At 37.0% G+C, this 22167-nt stretch overlaps 1 protein-coding gene across 2 annotated transcripts in view; it reads right to left on the reverse strand.

Moving 5' to 3' along the window:
* Window positions 1-242: 242 nt before the first annotated feature.
* The window catches only part of LOC105273518 (neural-cadherin), a 39859-nt gene continuing 17934 nt past the window's right edge, over window positions 243-22167 (reverse strand). Inside the window, exons 2-11 of one of the 2 annotated variants that reach the window (XM_011316011.1) lie at window positions 14207-15576; window positions 11738-11746; window positions 11371-11562; window positions 11034-11280; window positions 10028-10247; window positions 9660-9936; window positions 7727-8322; window positions 6846-6992; window positions 6586-6777; window positions 243-521 (exon numbers count right to left, since the gene is read on the reverse strand). In XM_011316011.1, coding sequence (XP_011314313.1) covers window positions 243-521; window positions 6586-6777; window positions 6846-6992; window positions 7727-8322; window positions 9660-9936; window positions 10028-10247; window positions 11034-11280; window positions 11371-11562; window positions 11738-11746; window positions 14207-15515 — 3468 coding nt within the window. In that variant the 5' untranslated portion in view covers window positions 15516-15576. Of the gene's footprint in view, window positions 522-5089; window positions 5301-6585; window positions 6778-6845; window positions 6993-7726; window positions 8323-9659; window positions 9937-10027; window positions 10248-11033; window positions 11281-11370; window positions 11563-11737; window positions 11747-14206; window positions 15577-22167 lie in introns of those variants that run through there. The other variant, XM_011316012.1, reaches the window with a different exon arrangement.

Genomic DNA, 22167 nt, shown 5'->3' on the forward strand with positions numbered 1-22167 from the left:
GGTAAGAACACTCTGAATGACAACCAACAATTGTGACTCACAAAATTCCACTCACCAATATTAAAATACTAATATTAAGACTAATATTAACGTCCCTCAACTGAATCGACAAGTGATATAGAATTTTTTAACAAGTGTTGTTGACAGAGTGTTCCTCTCAGCCAGGGTGTAAAGTATACATGTAAAGTGTAATATATTCTCCAAAAATGTAAAATATGTGTGGGTTTCGTACACAATATCAATTAACGTGCACAAGAACAATACTGCCACGAGATTTTGCGTGCAGGGCGGGTTCGTGCAGCCGCACGGAGCATTAACAGTGTGACAGACCTGGCTTTAACAGACACAACTTTAGCCCCAACGGCCATGTTCTCTTTACAGTAGATCGGGCCATACACTACGTGGTCCCATACGGGCGGATTATTAGCACGGTCCACAACGTCAATCTGAACCTCCACGGTTCGCGACAAGGGCGGATAGCCCTTGTCTTGTGCCATCGCCTCCAGCTTGTATGTCTCGCGCTACACCACATACGTATAACAAATGGAAAAAGAAAAAAGAACGTCGTTAGTCTTGTCTAGTGCTCGTGACAGATATGTAAAACAAACTCATGGGAGTTGGTGGTTGGTGAAATTTTTGTGGATTCATTTTTTTCCCTCTTTTCCTCCACTTTTTTTTTTCTCACTTCATTTTAAATTTTATTTTAACTCTGATTAAAATTCAATTCGCCTAATTGGAGTTTAATTTAAGCTTTGGTGGTTTAATTGAGATCATTGTGTCGTCTCTGATTTTCTTTCTCGGCAAATTAAGGTGAAAAATAATGGAAATCATAAATGAAAAATAAAGCGCATCGATCGTTCTCTCGCTCGTGTGAGGACGGAGGCAGCAGCTGGAGGCTGGAGGAGGGACACCAGGACGTCCCGATCGACGATCGTAGGCACCGTGGCTCTCGTGGCAACCTGTATATCACACCTAGGAAGTGTCAGTGTTTTTTTTTTTATGGCACGTTAGTATTTTTCTCTCCCTCCATTTATCGTTTGTTAGCAACTTTTTCATGTTGCTGCTTATTTTCATTTTTTTCCTCAAATCACATGTCAGTGTCTATTTGAGGATCGTTGCAGTGATCTACATGTGGGCATGTTAGACTATCCTAAACGCCTTTGCGCTACATAATACTTTGTTTTTTTTTGACCCTGTAAAAATAACTCGGTGATTCCCCGGGGGTTTATAATACCTGTGGTATCATCACTCTGTCGAATTCCCACAAACTCACGGCGATTATCATTAAATTATTATTCATTGTAATACGACGATTGCAGTGTGCACGTTAACGTGGTAAATAATAAGATATTATTATAATAATTTCAACACACTGGTGTTGAGCTGTTGTGGCCGCTCATAATTGTTCCTTCTCCACTGATGGCGTAACAAGACGATTTGCCACTCGTGGGGAAACAATAATTATGCGCATTTGTCACTTCAATTCATCATTGAATTGGTGAATAAAAATAATAATGGGTGAGCTTTACTGGGCGCACCCACACGCCGCGCTTAACCATACGTGCTTTTATATTAATTAATTAATTGGTAATACACAATAATTTCTCTTTCGTCGGAGTTATCAAGTGTTTGAATAGACTTCGCAGATTAGGAGAATTGAAAAGAATGAGAGACAGGTGGAAAGTAAGTGAAAGATGTACTATTGAATTCTCATTCAGTGTTCAGTGTTTAATTGGGTTAGACAGGGTAATGAAGAGTGAAATAGATTGGTGGGATAGACGTGATAATTACTGTGAATGTTTTCATTTATTGAGATTCGTGTTGAATTGGAAATGAAAATTGAACAGAATTTATTAATGGTCTTGGTAATTTTCTGCCTTGGTGTTTCATGGGGAAATTTATTCGTGAATTGAGAATATTATGAGATTTGCAGCGTCCCTAGAAGATGTCATTAGATTAAAATTAAAATTGATATTATCAGGAAATATCCATTTTTTTTTACATTATTCGTCATAATTTTCGTTTGATAATTTTTAGTTTTCAAGATGATATAATATATTTCCTGGGTAGTTTGATAATGAATGAAACGATTAAGATGGGAATTGGAAGACTCATGAGATTATTTTGCTTTTAATCTCATAAATGACTGATGATTCGTAAGAATAAAATGGTGATGACATCGTGATTGATGAATTTATCGTATTGACGACAGCAAAAGAACTCCAAATGTTGGACTTCAGCATAAAACTCTCAATCCCAGAATTCTTCCGTGTATTGATGTTATGATTTTGTTATAATTTCTTCACTAATTCAACAGAGAAAAAGAATTAGATAAGAGATAGAGAGCACTGCATGGCGCGGCACGGCATGTCTCTTGGTCTTGGTCATGTCGTGGCATACAAACCTGGCTTTCACCGACGTCACTACAGTACCCACTGTGACATTTTCTTTGATGTGAATGGGGCCGTATACATGCTCATCCCACAGAGGAGGTTTATTGTTTCTGTCTACGACGTCTAACTCAACGTCCACGTCAGCGGACAAGACTTCAGTCCCTTTGTCAGAGGCCCGCACCTTCAGGCGATACCTGTCTCGCTATTGGCAAAACATGGGCCGTCAAGTTACAGGACAATTTTCGGGGCCATTTTTTTTTATTGTTGTTGATGTTTTGTGGCTGTTGTTGTTGTTCTTTTTTTTTTAATAGCGAATTATCATTCCGAGACTTTTTGACATTGCAGACAAAGGCCGTATCTATACACGCGATACTGTACAATTTTCAGCAATAATGCGATTTCGATACTTCATATTGATCGAAAAAATTGACTGAATGTTTTTGTTTTTTCTTTTTAATCAAGATCTCAGTGATTTATTTGCGATTGAAATAAAGACGCAAGCCGAAGTCTGGTAGGTATCCTCGCGAGGGACTTTCATACTTTTTCTTTATTTATTTATTTATTTATTTTTTTGTAAAATCCCGGCGATCGACGAGCCAGATTTCGCTTAGCTCTGGAACACTCAAATATCAGTGGAATTATATATGTTTCATTAAATTTGATTAACAATTACAACAAACAAAGGTTTTACAGTGAACGCCGCAGTACTGGTTTGGCGGCGGTAGGAGAGAATTATCAAATAAAATAATAATATATATAATGAATTCGATATATATGGTAATATATCGGGTGTACAAGACGGCAAATATTACTGGTGCTGCTACATATATTGTCAATAATTATAGCGATAAAATATTATTTGTTTTGTGCTGCATTGCAAATAAATTACAACACTACTGTACAAGTATTATGTTATGTATATTGTTTGAGATTTTGGTCGTTGTATATATGATGATTTCATATATATTTTCATGTATGTTACACAGGCTACGGCACGATGGATACCTACGCAGCTCGGGCTGAGCGTTGTGAGACAAAACGGCGATAGTTAATTTAAAAAATGAAAAAAACCCAAAAAAAAGAACAAAAACATAACTCAAATCATAAAAATTATTAAACTTAATTCAGAGTATGTGATTATTTTAATTTTTATATTGTAAAATAAGGGAAAATTATCAGTAGAATATCATTCGAGAAACATTCGGCCGTTTTTTTTTGTATATACTGGGCGACAAGAGCAATCAACAAAACGTAGAAAAATGTACGAATCAAACGGATGAAAACAGGAGAGCAAAACAAAAATGAAACAAAAAAAAAACCAAACTCGACATCGAAACGAGCACGTTTTCAACAGAGAAGGGTAATTTACAGAACGTTAAGAGAAGCAGTACTCCGAATAATTGGAAATGTTCGAATAAAAAAGAAGCGAGGAGGGATGAAATAATTAAAACAAACGGAAACAACAGAGATATAATAAAAAAAAGAATCGGGTGTACGACGCACTTGATGCACAGCATATATAAATGCGGAAATGTTTGAGTCTCAATGAAAGATAAAATTAAAATAATTGATAATTGTGAAAAAGAAGAGTTTCCTACTTACTGGAGCACAGCCCTTTTTTAGTATTTTAATCGTTAATTTTTGTTCATCATGAAAATCCGAAGAAAGAAAATGGTGCAATAAAAGACAAACATAAACAATAATGAGACGATATTAGTATGATTTTTTTTTCATCTTGTTTTAATATCTTGTTTTTCTTTTCATACGAAATAAATGCAGGCAACGGCATGCAAGCAGAATGCGTTAAAAAGAGGTTTTTCTTTGATAAAATAAATAGGTAGAGATGGAGATAAGGGGTGAGGGTTTTTTGAGGGATTTTAATTGGATTTGTCAGTATAAATCTAGTATCCAATTTGTGGAATTAGGAGGGAGAGATATCAACTGTTTTCTTTCTTTGACTATCGTTGAAATGAAATAGTAAGAACCCTCATTGAAATAAAATCGCTGTGGCACTCAACTATCGAATTTCCATGTCCCGTCTGCGATATTTCACATAGATTCTAGCTGATATATTGAGTCTGTCTCGTGACAATAACGCATATACAACGGTATGCCGCCCCAATCACAGAAGAAAAAATGTCACACCACGGAGTCCGTTTGATTTACTCATTGTCTTGTTCAATAGCTCTTTTCTGTTGCTTATTCATTATCTTCTCCTTGGAAAATATACTGTTTCTTAAAAACTAGACTCGCGGTGCACACAATACAGTTTACAAAAGAGTCGTCGATCATTCATTGGTGATAGTTATACCGAATCTAGGTTGCAATATGAGAAGTTGTGCCAGAAGGAAGAAAAAGAGAAGATAGATATTAATTAGACAGCTATGAAGACAGTGTTATGAGTCTAGAGTGGAAAAATCAGATGAGTGAGAGTGAAGATTAGCATGATAAGGAGGAAAATTTAATATTTAAGATATTGGGGACGTCTTCATGGATGAAGACTCATTCCAGAGGTAGTGAAATTGAGAAATATGACGTCAGAGAGCAGACGGAGAAGCAGGCAAGATAGATTTTTCTCATTTCTCAAGGGACAGTTAGATATATAGGCCTTCGTATTGATAATTAGATTAACGGGGAGATATTCTTTTAATTTCAGAGTGTGAGTGATAAATAACGAGCGGGAGGAGCGAGAGAGCGCGATCCTTTTTCCTGTAAAGGATTCAAAAAATACATTCATCATCAATTAAATTGCAAGCATGTTTCAAGAAAAATAAATTCGCAATCTCTGTTCTTTAAGATTTTAGGTAAATTAGCGTTTCTTTTTAAATTGTCTGATGCACCACAAAATGCGTAGACGCTGAAGTACACCGTATGTGGGTCACTAAAATTCTGGTTTCCCACCTGCTCCTGGAAGTTCAAAACACATCACTTCCCTTTTAAAAAACAACATTCTCATTAGTAGATTTTTCAGCTTCATCAAGACTAACAAAAGATGTAAATCCTTATGAAAAATAATTAAAAAACAAACAGTAAAACATGTTTAATTATTCGTTTATATTATCTCCAGTTTAAGCATTTTAGGCGTTAGTTTTATTATTATTAATTACTGTTATTGTTAGAATTTTTCAGTTATATTTAAGGGGACAATTGGGGTGGATGACAAACAAAGTAGATTAATTAGACAAAGAGTGCACACGCAATCGAGGCGTAAGGCTCCTATAAAATCACGTTAGTCTCAGCCACAGTCTTATTGAATAAATAAATAACCGACCGACAACTGAAAAACTCAAAATTTAATCTGCTATTTGAATTGATAATTTTCCTCATTATGAAAGACTCACCGACAACCGACAATTCTATACAAAAAGGTTGGCTCTTATTCAGAATGGAATGTTGTATATCATATCTAAAGGATTGATGATTTTATAACTCGAGGCTCACTCCATATGAGCATTTCAAAACTCAAATATAATTATTTTTCAATCATAGTGGAAGACAGAGAAAGAGAGTGTGTGTTCTTTTCAAAAAATATATATATATATATGAGCCCGAATTGGTCGATCGATTCAGGTACGTGAAGCATTTGAGGAATTCAGGCAGTAGCTAAGTATATTTACCATAGTGAACACATTGTGCATATCAATGGGAATTAAAAATTCTATACAAGTGCCGTAAAAACGTAACTCATTTATCAGTGAATGAGAAATAATGAATATCGATTTTAAACGATATATCAGTATACAAAGTCTGTCTAGTTTTTTTTTTAAATTTTTCTCTTTCCGATTATATTTTCAGCAGTAAAAACAATTAACTCAATTAATTCGTGTTGTTAACGTAAATATTTAAACGTCGGCAGAAGGTGTACACTCAAGTTTATAAAAATAATCTACGCAATCTAGGCGATTCTGGAATGCGATTAGCGTATTTATTCTCATAAGATGTAGAACGATTAAAGCGTGATTAGAGTAGCCAATAGAGAAGTTATATTACATTATGTACAGAAGTCTCATATCAAGCTTTGGTCTTGTTGATGATTATAAAAAAAAAGTCGTTATATTTTTTACAACAGCGCGAACGCCCACGTATTCCAGATATCGACATTGATGATACTGCTAAGAGTTATTTATGATAGATTTTTGTATAGCATGTTAATAAAGACGAGGAAAAAAATGATGAAGAATGTGATACTCACGTCTAATGGCTTCTTCAATATTATCCAACCGGATTCCGGTTGTATTTCAAAGTATTCCAGATCTTGTCGATTGCTCGGTGAACTCAGAGAATATATTATCGCACCATTATTGTCAGCATCCTCATCGGATGCCGATACCCTGAGTATATTAGTGCCAATGCTTGCGTCTTGTTTTACATTCTCCACGTATTTCTAGAGGTAATGAGTGTTTAATCAATTTGAAAGCTGGACACATTCAAAGGATAATGGGAATTGCTTACTTGACGATCAAAGAGAGGTGGATTGTCGTTGACATCTGTAATTTCAACCGTGAATGAACATACGCCCTCCAGCGATGGTTCACCCTGATCGGTTGCTTTCACTGTCACTGATACGAATTTCCCATCGTCTCCTTCTCGATCAAATACCTGGACAATGGATATAATTAGAATGACGGCGAGGGCAGGTGGGGGATGGCTTTGACAATTGATGGATGTAAATGAACATTGTTTTCGAAGCTATTCCGTAACGAAAAGGGGCAACGGTTCAAGGTAATTTCATTCAAAGGCAGTACTCAAAGCATATCTTCCCATACAAACGAAATACGTAATATGTATTATGGTTATTTTTATGGAGCGAAGTACGAAAATAATCGTGAGTGAAATTTGTTTTTCATTGGATTCAGAGATATTTGCAGGATCTCAATTGTTAATAATATAGATCAGACGAACGTTAAGAAATGAGATTACGGCTTGAAGTTAATTAGAATAAAAATTTGGTCAATTTCATTTCGCCATCGGGTGCTGAGTGCAATATATTCAGGGAAATAGCGGAAAGTGCTTCAAGTAATTAACTGCAATGGATCCGAAATTATCAATTTGTCATGCAAGACCGATCCAATTATGATGCAATCACGTAATTGGTTGATATTATCATTGATAGCATTTCCCTTATTTGGCTATTATGAATGTTGATGGCAATCTCAATTTCAATTGTCTCCAATAATTTGATTTACAGAACGAAATACAAGTCCTGAGGTGGCAAAAAATACTGAGCGAGAATCAAATTAATCATAACATTGGCAATTGGCAATTTAAATTTCCATGAGGATTTCTCTTTGAGCTTATCGACATACTTTGGATTTTGACCCAAAAATCTATACCTTATTTGTCGAGACCTGTCCCGTTTCTTCATCGACAGTGAATTTCGTTCCCTTTTGATTGGGCTGCTGTACAATGGAATATTTGACTTGTCCATTAACTCCTTTATCCTCATCAGTAGCTTGTACTTTAATGACAGGACTGCCATTTGGTGCCCCCTCCTCAACTTGTGGTGAATAGCTACCGCACTCCTTGAACACCGGCTTATTATCATTAACATCCGTGATAAAGACAACTACCACAGCTGTACTTGTATGAATATTCTTCTTCCCATCAGGACAGCATGCACCATCGTCCATTGCCGTTACGTTCAACTCATATTTATCACGTTCTAATGATATGTCTGAGCCACGCAGACGAATAACGCCGGTTATCTCCTCGATGACGAACTGCCCGGATTCAGTCGCTGTCCCGACAAACCCAAAGCGTACGTTGTCACCGTCCTTGTCTGAGGCAACAACGGTCGTCACCAAGGTGTTAGCCCCGGCGTTCTCGTCCACGTTTGGCGTGTACACCTGTTGCGAAAATTTTGGCTCCTCGTCGTTCTTATTTTTCGTGTATATTCGCACTGTTGCTTGTCCAGTCTTTGCCGGAGCACCTACATCAATAAATTCATTAGGATATTCCAAGGGAAAATTACTTCAATGCAAATTGATAACAATATCTCGGATATTTTACGTCAATAGGTAGAATTTTAAGTGAGATGTCATTTTGAGAATAGATTTGCATTGATTCTTCGCTGCAGCTGAAATATTCTCAAGTGCATCTCGATATCAAAAACTTTTGGGAGAATGGATTTCAATTTCTTGGGAATTTAATAGCTGGCGGAAGTGATGCTGCAAGCTTCACCCTCTAGTGGATCTCAATGGGTGTCAAATTACGAAGAAAGGGAACTTCATAATTTTATCTTCATAATTTTCCAGTGAGAAAATCTATGACAATTTCAGCTGCAGCGGAGAAGAACAAATTTGTGGAAGTTTTATTTCTTTCGTACTATTCATTGGTCCATGGAGATGTAAGATTTCAATTCTTTATTGCAGTTTGACAAAATTTCGCGCGAATTCTTTTCAAAGTTTCAAGGGCTCCGAGATTTTCAAGTATTTTTACTTGAGACTCGATTTTCTTGGGCTTCTAATCGGATATAATGAAATCACACCCGAAATACGGTTTCTGCGTCTTATTCAGGATTGAATTGTCAATTCTCGTATGCTATTACGGTTGAGCAATTTTCCAACGAAGCTATTAATGGTTTGGCACTTAAATCAGAGTTGAATTCATAATATCATTAGGAACTGACCTGAATTCTCGAACCCTGACAGTTAAAGATCGTTCACGAATGAGTACTACATACTCGGATAAACGTCAGACGCATTGAATACTCAGTCCAATATCCCGATTTGTTTTCAAAGCAGCGGTTTTTATCAATGCAAATCCCGGCACAAAACTGTACTCGCAAAATCAATAGTGTACTTCCCCACAGAATTATGCAAACACTATAACCGAATTTACATGGCAATAGTTCAAATCTGGAACTCTCAAAAGCTTTCGAATTCACCTCCATTAACCCGGTTTGTTTCAATACAGAAATCCAGAGAACTCGGTTGATTTCATTTTCTGGATATTTACAGTCACTTTGAATTCATAAAAAATACGATTTCCTTACTACGCCATTCATCGGGAGAGAACACAAAATTCATCTGTACTTCACGAACAATTACGCTCAATCCGTATATATTCGCGAACCTTTTACGATTGCGTACGGATAGTAGTATTCATTTTACGATTCAATTAAAAATAGTCTCTAAAGAATTTCAACCTACAATTAATCACACTCAATGGAACTTGTTTTTCCCCACAAAATTGAATTTCAATGGTATATATTATGAAATCCTGAATGGTCTCTGTAAATATCTTCGTTCCAGGGGTAAATTATACCTTTGTCCTTCGCCGTAACTACAAATTCGTAGTAAGCATTGTTATTATCGGCATCCAATTGTTTGTTATTGACAATGAGTCCACTGGAATCCACACTGAAGTGATCGTCTGATACAAGATACTCGATATCAGCATTGGCTCCCGAATCCGCATCAGTGGCTTTGACTTTGAGGATACTAGTTCCCAGTGCTATATCCTCATCCACATTGTGAGCCTGATAGTCAGGTAGCTCAAATTTCGGTGCATTGTCGTTAACATCCGTCACTCTTATGGTCAACTAAATGACGAAATATAGTAAGTCCATAATAGTCATTTCTATCCCCTACTTTTTGAAATCTATAATGATATTTCGTCTTCAATAACTTTACCTCGACTGACGTTGAAAATCCACCGGAATCTTCAGTGGCAGTTACAACGAGGGTATAAACGTGGGGCTGTCGTACATCCTCAAAGTCCAATTCCTTGGCAAGTTTCACGATGCCAGAAGTTGGTCCAATATTGAAAGTTCCAGCCGCTCCCTGACTCTGTGCTTTCAGAGTGTAACGAATTTCACGATCGGCAAAAGACTTGGCTTTGACGGATATGATACTGGAGGAAAAAAGTTGCTGAGTTAACGTTTATAGCATTAGACTGGCCTTATAAGCACTTTTCAATCTCTCTTTCATCTATTACGGCATCAAAGAAAAACAACTTTCAATAAATTATTCAAGTATTCAACTGATGAAACAAAAAATACTTATACTAGCAATTCCGTTGAATCAGTTATACAACTTTGAAACCACAAATGTAGATTAAATGATGAAGCGAATATTTCTTGTGATTACGAAAACGTTGTCTTGTAATTATTACAAAAAATTGATATAATATGATTGGGATAATCTCATAATATGATATTACGAATATTATGAAATTATCTAGCGGTGTAAAGTTCTGGCGTAATTTGTAAAAGAGTAACATCTTTGGAGTACTTTGAAGAACTGGCAATTATTAATGTTCGAATTTCTCGGTAGAAGTAAAACTAGTTAACTTTCTGAAATAGGCTGTCCATTTAGACATAATGTACCAGAACTAAACGAGACTCGCACTCTAATCAATACTTCAATTCCACCGTATTTCTTCCACATTTCCGGCAGTCCTCCAACATCTCAATTTCATACATAAAAATATAAAATTCCATTTGCGTAATTACGTGAAATTGCAGTGAAAGAATGGTATATTAATGATTATCCAGAAGTACAGCGTAAATATTATCGATAAAAAGATTAACGTTAAAAGTAAAACTGCTGAGCTATCTCAAAGAAATTCATCAATTAAACTTCAGTCAGCAGAGCTGAGTAAAACTCTAGCGATAATAGATATTGAAATTCAACTAACTCAGTGTCTTTCTTCTGATTCTCCGGTATCTCAGTCTCATACGTGGAGAGGTAGAATTGCGGTGCCCGTTTACCACCGACAATGGATAATCTCTCCTCCTGAGTTGACTGAAAGTGTTTCTCACCGATCCTGCCATTCTGATCCTCCGCTTTGACGTAGAGCACATACTCCATGTCCAATTGAAAGACATCAGTGCCCCGAGTGCGTACCACACCCGAACGTTCATCGACCTCAAATCGTCCACCAGCTGTTGGAGAATATCAGTTTTAAATTCGTTGATGAAGTTATTCTATTCGATCAAGATAAAACGTGATTGTTTTATCGTGTCAGTACTCACTTCGATCACGAACGATGAAATAGTGGATATTGTGATCAGTATCTGGATCTCGTGCCTGCAGAGTGAACACGTGGGTGTTTGGTGGTGCATTCAACTGAACTACTGCCTGCATTGGCAGGGGTTTGTTTATGAAGTAGGGTGCCTCATCGTTGACATCCTTGATGTTGATAATCACACGTTGATTGTCGGTGTCTAGAATTGAAATGGTCAGACGTAATGGCATCTATCGAATTCTCTTGAGTCGATGTTGTGTGTGGCAGTCTGTTACTCAAGCTGAGCTTTGTCTCGAGTGGCTGCTGCTAATGTATGTCAACTAATGATATTTTGTTTTGCATGCAGTGTGAAGTATTGATTCATTGCTACTTACATTGAAGCTCTTTGTTGCCAATGAGATTTGTGAATTAAAGGTTTGTGATTTTTTTTTGGAAAGAGAAAAATCATGGATTAGTTTTGCATATTTTTTGTGCTCTGCTTTATTTCAGGTATAACTGGTAAAATGCGCCATCGATTTTTCGAAATTTCTCAAAGTCTTTATCATTTTGAGACCAGAGTTCACGTCCAGAAGATTTTGCGTCGAGAGAAAAAAATGCTCGTTATTGGAAAAAAAATTCTTCTCACTGTAAAAAGAAGAAGTTTCTACTAGAAGTTTCAAGAAAACTTCTTTTTAAATCAGGAAACTTCTTCCCTAGCGAATTTTCTTCAACATCGAGATTCTTCCTCAGTGTGCAAATTCCAAAAATATCTTTTTTCGATTTATTCTCACATCTGGCTCAGATGACCCATCCAGTTGTACCATAAGTTTTTCTAGTCTAAATATATTTTCGCAATTTCGAGTTTCAGTGGAATAACGTCATGAATAAATTATTTGAAATCAGGACAACCCGAAAGCTAGCCTCGTGATGATTAAATAACTGTCTGCGTTTTTCTCTTTGGAAAAATAGACGTTCTCAGAGAAAAATATTGCTGAGCTATCTACTGAAAACCATTTCTGCTGGAAATTTATTGGTTGTTTCGATAAAACATCAACTTTGATTCATTTTTCTCCAATGGATTGAAAGCGTGACACATACAGCGCGTAATCCGGAGAATGACATCCACGTCTGGTTCAATATTTTGTGTTTCCCTTCGTAACTCAATTTCCGGGAAATGCGACTGGGTTTTGGGATTTTAGGTGTTTCTTATTAGAGGTTTTCGATGGGATTATTATCGGGGAGTTAGAGTGCGGATAAATGTAGGATTTAAATTGGCGACCGGATGTCCATATGTAGGTCTGGCTGGACATATATATTTTATTGCGAGATTTATAACGGATGTAGGTGGATCTATATTGGAATTCGATGGAAATGCGGGTCGGTGGATACTGAAATTTACCGAGAAATCTGGGACTCCCAATAATAATTGATCACAAGTAGTAATACCGCGATTATAGTACGACATAATTATTTTTTGAAGCGCAAAAGATACATTCAGTGTCCAGACAGTGACAGATCATGAGAAAATAATGGAATGAATGAAAGGAATGAATGAAAGGAATGAATGAATGGAATGAATCAATCTGACTTCACCAATTCGCAACTGCGAATGGAAAATCGATGAGTCGAAACAATTTTTAATCTTTCAAAGTGTTTATGAACTCCTCATCTATATTTTCATTTAGAAAATCACTTTGTTCTCGTCCTCAGCCGTGCAAACCTTTCAGTTTGACCTCCCATAAAAAGTATTGGTAAAAAAATGGCCAAACTTTCCTTGTTATTGCACAATTTCCATCCTGATGCTCCGTACTTTGTGTCTACTTAAAATGCAAAAATTCCGTTCTGTTATGCCGAGAAAATAAAACTATAGCAAAAAAAGCTTTTCCCAATTTAGACCTTGCATGCATTTTCGTAATTCCGCGCATAGAGACTGAGTCACGTTAACGAAAAAGGGGAAAAAAAAAATGTTCACTCTTTGTTGATGGAACATGGCTGTCATTTTTCAAGTTAATTCGTTTAACCGCTGATGCTCGGGATCTCCGTGTCACGAAGCGACAAGTCAGAGCTTATTCTGCATACAATTCAATGGTGAATGAAAAAAGAGGTAACGACAGTTTTGTTTTAATTAAAATTTTCGTCCTGTATCACAAGAGTGCATGGAAGCACCACTGGTTTCCGGAATAAAATAAACTTTTATATTCTCTCATAAACTCGATGGGTTCATTAGAATCAATTGAATTAAGAATTCTTTAACTCCAATACTCTCCAACTCATAACTCTCTTAATGAAATTAAATGAAAGCAAGGGGAACACTGAAATCGCGAGTGAAAAGAATTCTTACTAACTGATAAACTTGTCCTGTTATTCCACTGAACTCTCAAAGAGACGAGTTAAAGCCCACAACCATGGAAATTAATCTAAATGGAACTAAAACGCTCATAAGTCATTTTTCGGAAATAAAAATAATACCCTCGTCGAATCGACATGGATAAGCGTCTGGATAGAGGAGACACCAAGAATCTGTGACGTTCCCCAGAAAAGTAGAAGACACCAATGAAAATCCAGAAAATAAAAGAAACATTAAATAAAGACCAAATGCATGTCGTCATTCAAATGACGTCAGACGTAAACCCTTAAAATGGCCGACCCCAAGAAAAAAATTAACAGAAATCTCATTGAAAGAAAAGTCTTGACTTTAAAAAATAAGGAAAATGGTTTTCTTGAATTGAGTACAAGTTTTCCAAAATTAAGAACACAATTTTCAAAATTTTCACAAATCTAAATACTTATTTCCTAATGTCGAGAAATTTTTTGTTGTGAATCGTAGAAATACCCCAAAACTCAAATGAAAAAAGGCCTCTTACTCTGATTAGTAATCGTAACCCAAAAATCAATAGTTTTTTCAGGTCCGAGTTCCTCATAGTCCCACTTCTGCTTAACCCTGACAGATCCATTGGTCATGACAGTGACCCATGGGTTTTCATCCCTGATCTTGTAAGCCTCCTTCTCAGTCTCCTTCTCCAAAGAGAAAACGATCTTTCCCTCGATATCGCCCTCAGACTCGAGGAACTCGACCTTCTTGGTGGGCCTGACAGCCCTGGTGACGCGTCTCTTCTGAATTCGGTGAACCTCAGGTTTCACGATAGGCTCAGTGGTCAAAAATTTGACAACAGCCCTAGCAGGTCTTAGAGTACTCCTACTGGGTGTCCTGAGATCATGAGCATCAATCATCACCTCGACCTCGCTGTCCTCGTCAACAGTAGCATCAGGTTCTCCAGCAAGTAGCATCTCACCAGTTTGGGGCACAATGATTAGTAAATTGGTGGGTGTAATCAACTGGTACGCAACCTTATCCCCATCGGCATCCTTAGCAGACACCCTGCCAATCGTAGCAAATCTCTTCCACTTGGGTGCCCCATCTTTCTCAAGTGTTTCCATGTTCAACGGGCGCAGCTCGAAGCTGTACTCCTCATGATCAAACTCCGGACTGTTATCATTATCATCCAGAACATTAACCACACCACTGATCTTAGAAGTGCTGATATAATTGGCATCGGATGCATGAATAACAACAGCATACAATTTCTTGACTTCTCGGTCCAGGGGTTTAGTGGTAACCACTCGAACTCCTTGATTCGGTCTCTTCAGGGTTAGATTAAAGCCAGTCTCAGTGGAGGTCTCCTCCGTGAGTGCGAATGCACGTTCACCAGAATCATCCGGCAATATCGTATAATGCACGGGAAAGCTCCCATATGCGTGTAATACTGGAAATTCATCAACAATTGTACCTGCTGGTGCATTCTCCATTACCTCACCCGTACCCAACTCCTCGTAGGAGAATGTCAGCATGTTGCCACGATTTATAACGAACAAATGTACATCGTGGATTTCGGTTCTGTTGAACAACTCCTCGAGAACAAGCAGATTCACTGGTTTGTTGACTAGTGGCGTTAGATCAGACGTTGTCATCACCATTCCGTTATCAAGTACTGTGAAGTACTTGGAGAAACCCGTCTCGAGTAAGTGATAATTCGAGGCGTGTTTCTTGTCGTGTTTCAATTGCATCACCTCGAAACCGGGGTATACGTCGTGGGGTACAACTGATACTTTGGCATCTGATGGTGATACCACTAGCACCACCAGAACAATCACTCCCATCATTGTCCGCCACATTTTGCTGGTTGTTACCTAACCACGGGGGGAGCTTTTACTAGAGCATCGATGCCAATCAGTTCTGAAACAGATAAATCGAGGCAATTTATTACTTTATCACTATCGGGGAGTAATATTCGATATTCGATGATATTCGACAGCTCAAGGACATTTTGCTCATTAAATTTTTGATTATTTAAAACATGAAACATATCAATTATGCAATTTACTGAGCAACGAGTTGGAATATTTTATAAAAATATGAATAGTCATATTTCATTGATACTGTGATCAAGTTTTAAAATTTTGATTTCAATACTTGAGTCTCATGTGAATTTTTTCTCTCAAATCGATTGACTGTCAGTCTCCAGAGAATTACAGTCATATTTTCCATGACATTTCAAAAAAAATTTAGATAAATGACATGCACATCATAAAGAATTGTTTGAAATAGGCATTTCCGTGAGTGCGCCATAACAAATATATGAACCCGCCGAACTGTTCAGCATTATTCCCATCAATTTGATTCCATTTACCCGATCCATAAAATACATCTACCATGAAAGCTTATTTCTCCTAAAACATCTGGCTATCCAGTGGTCCGATAAAATGGTACCGGTGCCCCCAGTCCAGACAAACCCCACTGATGGTCATTGCCAAGTGACAATGGCCCCCTGTGGGCCCTATATCTACAGTCCCACATAGACAGTACATTGTCACCACCGGAAGCAACAACCGTCACTCACAAATTCACGTATTGTTATTTAGTAACCCCTCCCAGTTACAATTTTATTCTCGCCTCGAGTTACTGTCTTTATCTTGCGGCAATTGGACCGGACGTGAGATCACCCGCGGGTCGTTTAAATCTCATGAGAGAGAGCGGAAAGGGTCGGGAAAAAAAAATACACAGGAGGTAAAAAAAAATGAGTTGTTGAGGCTGTTATAATAATCTTCATAACCAGGCGTTTAAGATGCCATCGAGGGGACAGATGCTGGAAGTAAGAGTGAGGGTGACTGAAGAGGAATTATGTTCAAGTCCCGGAGAAATGTGACACCTAATCCGCATCTTGAAACGTATTAAGTAACTGCCTTCAGCTGGCACAAGCCGAAGCCAAGCCCGCCAGTTTTATATCGAAAAACGATACATCGTGACTTGTTGAGATGCAGATATTTTTTTTCATTATTTTTTTTTTTTTGACCGAGGGCCGGATGCAAATTTATGGGGCATGGGGTGGAGAGAACGATTTTGGGATTAGTCGGGAGGAAACTGAACCCATTTGTTGGGCTTTGTCCAGCGCTTTTTTTCGATTTCGCTAGAGATATTGTAAATTTGTATAAATTATTTTTTATATAAATTGTTTTAATGGAGTAAAAATGATGTAATTGAATTCGGTGAAGAAGATATAACAGCTGGAATAACGTGATCGTTTGAGACGAAAGGTTCTTCATTCATTCATGTAAACATGACTGCACAGTTTTAACGATGAATATTTGAATTTTCAAGTGTTATCACTCCGTAAATTCGAGCTGATATAGATCTCAAGTACCGACCAATATTGATATTCGAATTAATTCATGGAATTTCCGACGGGTAATTGAAAATTCAAATGAACACCCGAAAATTCGGGTAAACTTCAAGTGTTTCAACACATCTGCAATTCTATTTAACAGCGTTTTGAATCCCGAATTGTTCATCTCTTCTACAGCGATAAAGTATGAAGAAGAAGAGAGACAGAAATATTTTTTTTAGCTCTTGATAATTTTTTGGTTCATCATTCTATATCTTCGTTCTTTATACAAAATATTTGGAAATATTTTTCGGTATTTTTATATTTAATATTTTATATTTTATAGTCGTTATTTTTTATATATTGCAGATGTGAAGCCCGGTGTTTAGTGACTATCTTTCTCCAATGAAAATTTCCAAATCATCCCATTATTCATTGAATCCCCGACAAATCCACGATTTTCCCAATGAAAAACTCTTTTCACTCCCATGCAAAGCCTCCGTCAAAGGTAATAAATGATCCTTCAGCCCCTGAAAAAAGAAAAATTCCCCTCCATTCATTTTAGTCAACTCAACCGAGAGAAAATGTCATCGATTCCCCTTTCAATTCTAAATAAAAAAATTACGCTATCGACAATATGATTTGTGGAAACCTGTGTATATTTCCACTGCTTCCTTCATTCTCTCAAATATTGAAAAAAATGAAATGAAAAAATCCCAAATAAATAGAGAGAAATTGAAGCCATGTGCTACACATTCAAGTGCACACATTGCGAATTGATCGACAGTGTCGTTTAAAAGAAAATTTTTCAATTCCTATAAAGGAGAAAAAAAGGTGCGTTGAGCATTTGAGACTATAAAAAAATGGACGGGCGGGAGTAAATCTAGTGTGTTGATAGGCTCAGGTCACGGTAGCTTTGTTGGCAGTATTCTATTGTCCCATTGTGAAAAATATAAATTCAAGGGATGGAGAACACCTCAACAATATCGTGGCTCGTGTCCATTGAAGGATAAACCGACCAACAAAAACCGTGAATGTATATTTTTACAAATGCTAAATCTAAAATTGTAATGCTCGAGTGCATCGGACCTTCCTCCTCGTACTACCAGAAAAGAATAAATTTATTCAGAAAAATAGGGAAAAAATGAGAGCACACCTTTGCACTTTATTCACTGCGATATCAGCACTGAATTGACAATGAAACTCTTGACTTTCGGGGAGAAGACGAACTTTCAAGCAACCAAGTTTTTTCTTTGAGGCATACTAATTATTTCATGTTCCAGGGAGAAAATCGAGAGAAATTGACAGGTAAAAAAAAATGCTTTCTCTATAAAAATGTCAGATTAATTAATCATTTCTGCGGTTTTTACGGGGCGGAAAATTAAAGTTTTTACCACTTCCTCTGGTATTGTCCGAAATAGGTCAAAGATGCGAAGTATTAGACAATTTTTCATTCACGACAAAAAATCGAAATAGAAATTTCATTTAAAAAGATAATTAAAGCCACAAAACAACGAGAGTGCAGATAATCCACTACACGGATTATGTCAGTTTGAAACGGTGAGGAAATTAATTAAGGAATTTCTGTAAAAAAAAGCTCTTAATCTATTTCCTTAAAATAAATGAGTATTCTGGTAGAAGCAGCAGGTTCACAATTCCAGAACTTAAATTGTCTCTAAATAACGAACTTTACTGCTCACATTTGGCACAATTACGTACATTAAATTTAGTATATCAATTACTGAGCTTCAGAGATCTTTTTTCCTGACGTTAAGAAAAATATTCTTGCAACAAGAGAAAAAGTCATTTATACCGCGCACCTCATGCGCATTAATTTCCATTAACATGGAATCCCGGAATCAAATGACTTTTTCTGAAAATAGAAAGTTTTCTTCCTGTGTATTTCAGTGAAGCCAGCAATTTTACAATTTTTTATGGTCAACTATTTATGCGTCAAGATATGGTGCAACTACCCCCGAGGGTAGAGTATAATAATGAAAGTGGAGTTGGCAATTTACTGAATTTATCCCGTATTTTTATCTTCCGGTGAAAAAGAATGAGCAATATCATTATTTTCGGGTAAAAAAGGTCTGAATAGGAAAGACAGCGACATTTCTGTCTCCATAGAAATTTTCGCGACTGATTCGTTTGAGAAAATTAATGAATTTTAAATAAATTCACTAACGCCCAGCAAATCCACGTATGTAATTATTCTTGTGCATTAAATCATTCCGAATTCTCTCAGTAAAATTAAATTAATTAACCAGAAATTTTTTTTTATCTCAGTGCGATGATAATTTATTCTGGCTCTATATCACGATTGAAAGAGGAAAATTAAAATAATTAAAAAATGTGTTGAAGGATAGAATTGAATGGCAACGTTGATGGGGAAGTGTACATTACAAAGTTGATTTGCAGACGTCTATCCCCCAGGTTATGGGCTATCGTTGGAGCCCATCCCCCTGATCCTGCCTTCCACAGTACACATCCCCCATGGGGAGCCGCTCCTAAAGGGTAAACGAGACTCGTGTTCTGTTCACTGACCAATGAGATACGCGTTTACGTCGATAAATCGTCACGTGGGTATGTCTCGCCGCACATACAACACGTCAAGCGTCTGCTCCAACATCTCTCCCCCTGCTCTTCACACTGACCATTGCACGCACCTATCGTCCAAATATTTCATCAACCCCTTGATGACCATGTCCCACCATGCATTCCCAATATTGTCCCACAAAAATTCCATCCGAAAATCGAGGGGACTGCATCGTCCAGCGTAAATAAATTGGAGACCAACAAGTCCTGGGGAATTACCACGACATACGCAGCTCGTACATGATTTGGTAATTAGTCATCGAGAGAAAAATTCACGGAGCAAACGGAAAATTTCATGAGTTTTGAATTCATGAGTGTTGAGAGAAAAAAATTAAAATTACCGATTGAACAGTTATCATCCTTCTCCTAATTAATTTAATTAATTTCTAAAATTAAAATTGAATTAATCATTCCGTGAATTAGTGCCATCAGTGCACATAACTGAAAAAAATGATGATTCATTGAATTTGAATTCTAATAGTTCAACTCGTGAATTCCAATACTGAAATAACATAATATTTAAAGAATATGGCCGGATCTGAAATGAAATAACCAAAATTCATTGAATTGTCGGAAAATTCTCCACCCACCCGGAAATCGTGCGGTTCATACCGATTTATCCTGTTCCATTGGAGACAGCAATTCCCGCTGAATGCAATCGTTACAACAGAATTATGTCCATATAACCACAATGACCTCAGCCGAGTGAAAAAAAAAATGCATTTGACTGGAAAACCAAGCAATACGATTGACCCGACAGTTGAATGACCGTGGTAGATGACGTATCAGTGTTAACAATGACGAGACTCCAGGTTATATAGATCAGCAGGCCATACTGGTGTCTATTTGTAACGGTCTTTAATCAGACTGACGTGCGGTTCGTTAATTGATCGCATGTCCTGGTGCATTGTGTATCAACGAAGCGTGCAAACGAACCCCTGAATTTTCAGCTTGAGCGTTGTGTTAGTGCCGCTCAGAATCGGTAAAATAAAAATAAATTGTAATCAAGAACAAAAATGTAAAACGAGTTTAACTCTCACGCCTTTTTCCGGTTAAATCGACAAACCCCAGGGCTCTTTTCTCGTGTCAATTTCTCTCTAGTTTCATCGCTGTTTTCCCATCATTCCCATTCAGTGCAATATTGTTTACACTTTTTTCCTATCATATTTGTGGCTTTTTGCGAATTATATTTTGCACTTTGCGCTGGGGTGTTTGTACTTGTTTCATTTGTATATGTAATAGTCTCGTTTTTTTTTCCGGATATTAATTGTCTGGGGAGAGGAGACGGGGGGAGTGACGTGAGAAATGGCAGAGACACGTGACTGCATGTGTGCGTAACCAACGAAATACCCCGTGGAATTTTTCCGGATCGAATTAGGCGTCTCCGGGTGCAGGGAGAATTTATCCGTGATTTATGGATGCCACGAGAATTAATGGGATTTACCCCATATACCTCACCTCAACGACAATTGAATGAGCCTTGCCTTCAGAGATTAAACGAATCGTTGAATTTTTACGAATTCACAATTATAGGACTCTAAAGAAATTCAGGAAATTTCCGTCACAATGTCATTTGAATTTTCAATTATGTAAAGTTTCAATGGAACTTCAATTGAATTACCAACATTTTTCCTCGTTATCTATTACTGAATGAGTTAGTTATTTAAAATTTAGTGAAAGCAAACAATTTAATCGTTATTGTAAAAACCCAAATTTTCTAGATGTGTCATTTTGCCCCGCGGGATAATTTTCTCATTAATTAATGAAAACACACTAAAGCAATTAATTACATAATTGAATTCAGCAGTGAAGAGTACATGGCCCGAGGAATTTGAACAGTTTCTACTCATCCGGAGTTTCCGTTTCCCATTACTCTGGTACCAGATATTTCTGGCACATCGTACACACATGTATTTATTTCTGTTTTGTCAACGCAAACCCCTTTGTTTCGGCTCGCGTAAACACAAAAAAATTATCAAAGCATAACGCGAGTGTGCAACACCGTATTTCCACTAGTTTCCGGTAAATCATGAATAACCGGATGTGAGCACCTATAAATGAATGAGTAAATGGGCGCCTCGTGATACTCTTGGGTTGCACCCTCTCCTTCCGCAAATGTCCGACAAAACCATATACTTTCTACCCACCAATGTACAGATGGGGGAAATGTGGAAAGTTTCAGAGAATGGTTTACACGCCGGAAGGCTACAACCTATCATCAAATTTGAATGTAAACGCTCTGGATATCAACAGTTTAATTTTAAGGAGAAAGGGTTATCCCTTCAATTCCATCCAGTTTGTTTATAATATTATAAATAATAAATTCGTTGTAAATAACTGGTGAACCCTAAAATATTTCGATATTTCAAAAGATTTTGGATGAAAATAAATATTAAACTTTATCCCTCAGTAATCAAGTTATTGGAAGAAGAGAAATTGGAATTGGAATTGGAAAATATATTTCTCTGAAACAATTTCAATTGACAGAGATATTAGGGAGAAATAATCATTTATATACGTCAGGGAGAGAGATAATGTGAATAGAGAAAAGATTATAAATATTCTGAGTC

Source organism: Fopius arisanus, unplaced genomic scaffold, assembly GCF_000806365.1.
Source record: "Fopius arisanus strain USDA-PBARC FA_bdor unplaced genomic scaffold, ASM80636v1 scaffold00005, whole genome shotgun sequence".
Taxonomy (NCBI): domain Eukaryota; kingdom Metazoa; phylum Arthropoda; class Insecta; order Hymenoptera; family Braconidae; genus Fopius; species Fopius arisanus.